This window comes from Palaemon carinicauda, chromosome 11 (assembly GCF_036898095.1).
Source record: "Palaemon carinicauda isolate YSFRI2023 chromosome 11, ASM3689809v2, whole genome shotgun sequence".
NCBI classification, from domain to species: domain Eukaryota; kingdom Metazoa; phylum Arthropoda; class Malacostraca; order Decapoda; family Palaemonidae; genus Palaemon; species Palaemon carinicauda.
In genome coordinates, this window is record NC_090735.1 from 140,703,769 (window position 1) to 140,709,768 (window position 6,000).

Genomic DNA, 6,000 nt, shown 5'->3' on the forward strand with positions numbered 1-6,000 from the left:
TATTGTACCAATTGGCACAGAAGGTTCTTTAAGTTTATCTAGAGGACCTTGGCTTTACATATCAAGATATTACAGTCGGTTCGGTATGATTCCTCCATTTTAGGTAGAACAGGGAGTGGGGGGAAATCATACCAAATCGAGTTGATTAGCACCTTGCGTGAATTGTCTACACATTTTGAGATATATGCCTACATGATTCCTTTTCTTCAGCTGTTTAAGCTGTAATACATTGATATGTAAAGCCAATGTCCTCTAGATATATTTATAACACCTTAAGCAAAGCATTTGTTCCTTGTTGACAGATATACCCACACTGTTGAAAATTTGCATTAAAAGAAATGTAAATGTCTAGCAAAATTTATTCCAGGATTTCTACCGTTTTCAAAACGGTCATATTAACGTAAAGGGGTGATATTGCGGTCACTAACCCGTAAAAGATAATAACAAAGTATGGTGAAATTACGGTCACCTGTATTTTACTGAAATACGGTTGAGAGCAGTATATTTCTACGGAGAATTCCTAATTTAAATAAACATTTTTTTAACAGTGCTCAAAGCTTCAGCTGGTTGATAGTTGTCCAATCTTGATATCACGTCTCTAATTCCCGCTACTGTATCTTTTTCTTAATTTTGAGGTACTTGTATAATGAATCGTATACGTAAATTTTTTTTTCTACTTAGCATTTCGAGCTCTATTTTCAGCTACTGTATCTTTTATTAATTTTGAGGTATATATATATATATATATATATATATATATATATATATATATATATATATATATATATATATATATATATATATATATATATATATATATATAATAATAATAATAATAATAATAAATCAAATCCGTAAAACCTTTTTTCTTTCTACTTAGCATTTCGAGAAACAGCCTTCATGCAGGCGATATCTGCCGCAGCAGTGTCGCACGTCGTTTCGCGGGCCTGCTCCGCCGGTCGGCTCTCCACGTGCTCCTGCGACGACTACTCCGCCGACCGCACGGAGAACCTGAAGGTGTGGAGGTGGGGAGGATGTGGGGATAACCTCAGATATGGTTCCAGGTAACATTACAACTTCGTAGTAATGATTTGTGTCCACTTATGTCGCCTATAAATATCATCTCTCTCTCTCTCTCTCTCTCTCTCTCTCTCTCTCTCTCTCTCTCTCTCTCTCTCTCTCTCTTACTTCGTGTTTAAGAATAGCATTAAAAATCTTTCTTCTTTCATTTTACTGCGCAATAACTTATATAGATAACAATAAACTACATATCATTAAAAAAAATTATCTTATTTTTGAGAGGTGCAAAATATTACTTAACTCCTTAACTTATTTTTATCTCTCTCTCTCTCTCTCTCTCTCTCTCTCTCTCTCTCTCTCTCTCTCTCTCTCTCTCTCTCTCTCTCTCTCTGACTTTTTCGTTTCCTTTTCGTTATCAACGGTCTTCGTTAATTTTTTCTTGTGCTTTATCTACGCCATTATTTTCTTGTTCCGTTCTCCATCCAGCTGTTGATGTCTGTACCGAGTCAATATATTTTAACACACATGGAAACAAACGCCTATTATTAATTCTATGTATAATAACAATATTTATGTGCGATTGCAAATACTGAAATTACTTAATTACGTAGAGAGATGACAGCATTATTTACATTTATTCCAAAGATTCACCCGACGGCTCTTCATCAGTGGGAAAAAGACTAACAAAATGAAGTCGAAGAGAAAAATGGGAGGGAAATCTAAGATGCAGATGTCTCAGGAACAACAAAGCCGGGACTTCAAATCGCACATAGATGCTCACAATGCAAAAGTGGGAATGCAGGTAAGGTTATTATCAATGCGGTGAAAATAAGCTTTTAAGGATTTACTAGTTTTTTAAGCTAGTTTTAATACAATGAGAATACATCTTATATTGTGAAATCATACATACATGTGTATTTATATACATATATATATATATATATATATATATATATATATATATATATATATATGAGTGTGTGTGTATATATATATATATATATATATATATATATATATATATATATATATGTATATATATTTATATATATATATATATATATATATATATATATATATATATATATATATATATATATACAGTATATATATAAATATATATATATATATATATATATATATATATATATATATATATATATATACATATATATACAACATACATTATATATACATATATATATATATATATATATATATATATATATATATATATATATATATATAATATCACCACTAAAAAGTAATCCTTAGTTCAATCAACGATACAAGTTCCGCACAATTCTTCAAACCGATAAAGGATAATTTTACGCGGATAAAAATCTGATTTCCTTTGAGAAATGAGAATTCTAACACGCGGTAACGATTTACACAAGGTCTTCTTCACCAACAGGTCATCGTGTCTGGAAAATCGCGATCGTGCAAGTGCCATGGCGTCTCAGGGTCGTGTTCTATGCTGACCTGTTGGTACCAATTGCCTTCGTTCACGGTTTCAGCACAGGTCATCAAGAGACTCTATGACTCTGCTTACTTGGTTCCAACCACTAACGTGGCACAGGTAATGAATTATCATTATTATTATTATTATTATTATTATTATTATTATTATTATTATTATTATTATTATTATTATTATTATTATTATTACTTGCTAAGCTACAACCCTAGTTGGCAAAACAGGATGCTATAAGCCCAGGGGCTCCAACAGGGAAAATAGCCCAGTGAGGAAAGGAAACAAGGAAAAATAAAATGTTTAAGAAGAGTAAAACTAAAATAAATATCCTGTATATACTATAAATACTTTAATAAAACAAGAGGAAAAGAAACAAGACAGACCAGCATGCCCGAGTGTACCTTCAAGCAAAAGAACTCTAACCCAAGACAGTGGAAGACCATGGTACAGAGGCTATGGCACTACCCAAGACTAGAGTACAATGGTTTGATTTTGGGAGTGTCCTTCTCCTAGAAGAGCTGCTGACCATAGCTAAAGAATCCCTCTTGTAGTTACAATTACTACGTTGTTAGCTAAAGTCACATATTTAGACCTTTATAGACTATTGCAGTTTTTAGAGACCTTCGTGAATTCGTTTTCCCTAAACTTCTATTTACCTGTTGTGTCATAGTAGTATTTCTTCATTATCTATGGCTAACCATGTTTATTTTCGATAAAATTATTTGTATTTCTACTAAACAATTCATTTCAGGTTATTTGAATTTAAGAATGTCTTACTTTATATTTCCTTTATAATATTTTGTTTTTCCTGACCATGTTGGAACTTTTTTACTTATCATCTGATTTCGTGAAATATATGCCAGCTTGATAAAATTTAACGAAGTAAAGAAAATACCTTAGGGCCTCAGGAACTTTAAGAAAAATTCACTTATAAAGCTTTATATCCATATTTTCCAGATGCTGCCAAAGTCGAAAAAACGGAAAAACGAACTGAACAGATATCGGCGGGATATACCGAAAAACTCATGGAAGAATTGGGATGAAATCCAAACTTTCCCTGAGGAATTTATAACAACTTGGCGGCAAAAGCGTAAGCTTGACAACATGAATCACCATCTCACGAATCGGAAACAATACCAAAAGACAGAATTTCCAACCAAATCCTGGAAGAAGAAGAAGAAGAAGAAATCACATTTTAAAGGCTGGGACCCTAACAGTCTTGTCTTCGTGGACCGCTCGCCGGACTTCTGTCGTAAGAGCAGGTACAGTCCCGGAACAGAGGGACGAAAGTGTGAAAAATGTGAAAATTGTGATAATTGTGAAACGCTCTGTTGCGGACGGGGTTACGACACGACTGTGTCCGAAGTGCACGAACCGTGCAGATGTAGCGTCGTGTGGTGTTGCAAAGTTCTGTGTCACAATTGCACGAAGATTGCAGAGGTTTACACGTGCAAATAGACCCCGGTGGAAGTCATGGTTTATCTGAGGGTGAAACTTGTATACAGATTGTAAAGCACGGGTTTACAGAATTGCAAGAGCCCGTGCAATCTACAATAACAACAATCCTAATAATAAGTTTCCCCAAAAGAGAAGTTTATAAATGACCAAATGTACGTAATCTCTTACTTAATAATCATTAAATAGAAGCGAGTTTGTATATATCTATATAATGAACTTGTGACAATGCTCATGGTAATTGGAACTGCAGAAAGTGTTACTAGTGAGAAAGGACACATTCTTAGCTTTATAAATCCCTTGAAAAAACTGTTTTAAAAGAGACTTCTCTAAGTATGGCTATTAGACATCTGTATTGGCTTCATTTTACACCAATACCTATCAGTTCCAACAACATTATTTCAACAGTTATATTAGAAGCTTGCTAGACACGTTAGAGAAGAAACTCTCAGACTGTAATTCAAATCTATATTTTGTTACGTGGTTAGTTTTCTACGCTCTTAATGGAATTTCATAGTCTGTATGGTAGAAATTATTATGATTACTTCTCGCAATATGGAATAAAATCTGAGACTTTGGCAGACGACTCTATATTGATCCCAGCATTAAGTTTAGCCTCGATGATCGTAATCATTTTGATCTTAGCTCTCAATTTTACTCAGAATTTGGAAGCATATATTTGCAAAACCATTTTTTATTAGTATCTTGACACCTCTGCTTAAAAATATAAAAGAGGATATCAGATGGTGTTATGATAGGCAAATCTATTCGAACGATGCAAATTATTTTGTACTGTTACAAGTATTAGAAAATGTATCAATATTTTCAATAATATTTTCTCGTATATAGTACAGTAGTTTAATTGAATTTAAGTCTGCATTTCATATTTTTTTTTAGTCCTTGAATTACCAGGTGTTTGTTTTAATAAATTACATTCCCGGGCATGATAAATAGCATGAAGCAATGTTTCTCAGTTTTATATCATTTCGATTTCCTCGTTAGTTGCCCCCACCGGCCTCTTCATAAACCGCTTAAACGAAAAGACGGATAAGAAAAGTGAATATAGAATTAATCACTACATAAAGTGCGTTTGAAGACGTTCATACATCCAGGTGTGTGTGCGTTTTATGAGTGCACACCCGCACCGCCAGCTTACATCTTGTCATTTGTGTGGATGTATGCGACTACGGATCTTATTTCACTGGAATTTGTTCCAATCCAAGGGATGTGGACATAAGGGTACGTCTGTGGTCCTCGGTAAGCCATTAAGAAAGACTTTATGAAACCGATCCTTTTGTGTTGACGCTGTATCTTTCAAGGACTGACTGCAACATTGGATGTTGTGGTTGGCGGAAGATAGGAAAAATTTGAGTTTAATAATGCCGTCCTTTCTAGCGTTACTCATGTCCCAAAAGTTGTAGATTTCAACGATAATTCAGTGTGGAACGGTATGGTAACCGTGAAAGAACATTGTAGATATTGAACTTCTTAGTACGTTTAGTTGGAGTCTGTCTTTTAATGAGGTTGGTTAGACAAAACTTAAATGTTTGTATGTGTGCCTGTGGTGATTAGGTCACCATAATGTAGCACAGCCTTGTCAGTCTTAGTCTCAAAAAAAAAAAAAAAAAAAAAAAAAAAAAAAAAAAAAATCCAGGTGATGTTCTGTATTTCTCTTCAATCGGATTTTTTTTTCATTTAATGTAAGAGATTGAATATGGAATCCCGACAGACCTACGAATAAAATGAAAAGATGAAATTATATATATTATTTTATCTCGATGTTTTAATAAGTTGTTTGTTCTATTCACATACGAAAAAAGAAGTAATGAATTAAGCATAAAAACGTAAAATTTATAGCAGTGTTAGATATTAATAAGAGCCCCATAAAATTATTGGTTTTGGAAACGGTTTCTCCAGTAGAAATTTCATACGAACTACACCTACTACAGTTACCAAAATTAGATGATAAAATATAACAAAACCCCGAAAGATAAAAAAAAAAAAAAAAAAAAAAAAGATATGCCCAGAGCAGGGACAATCTAAATACTTCC

At 33.3% G+C, this 6,000-nt stretch overlaps 1 protein-coding gene across 1 annotated transcript in view; it reads left to right on the plus strand.

Annotated features, from left to right (window-relative positions):
* The window catches only part of LOC137649794 (protein Wnt-9a-like), a 31,980-nt gene extending 27,486 nt beyond the window's left edge, over positions 1-4,494 (plus strand). The window contains exons 4-7 of the mRNA XM_068382737.1: positions 881-1,064; positions 1,666-1,822; positions 2,435-2,599; positions 3,452-4,494. Coding sequence (XP_068238838.1) covers positions 881-1,064; positions 1,666-1,822; positions 2,435-2,599; positions 3,452-3,952 — 1,007 coding nt within the window. The 3' untranslated portion in view covers positions 3,953-4,494. The remainder of the gene's footprint in view (positions 1-880; positions 1,065-1,665; positions 1,823-2,434; positions 2,600-3,451) is intronic.
* The last annotated feature ends 1,506 nt before the right edge of the window (positions 4,495-6,000 follow it).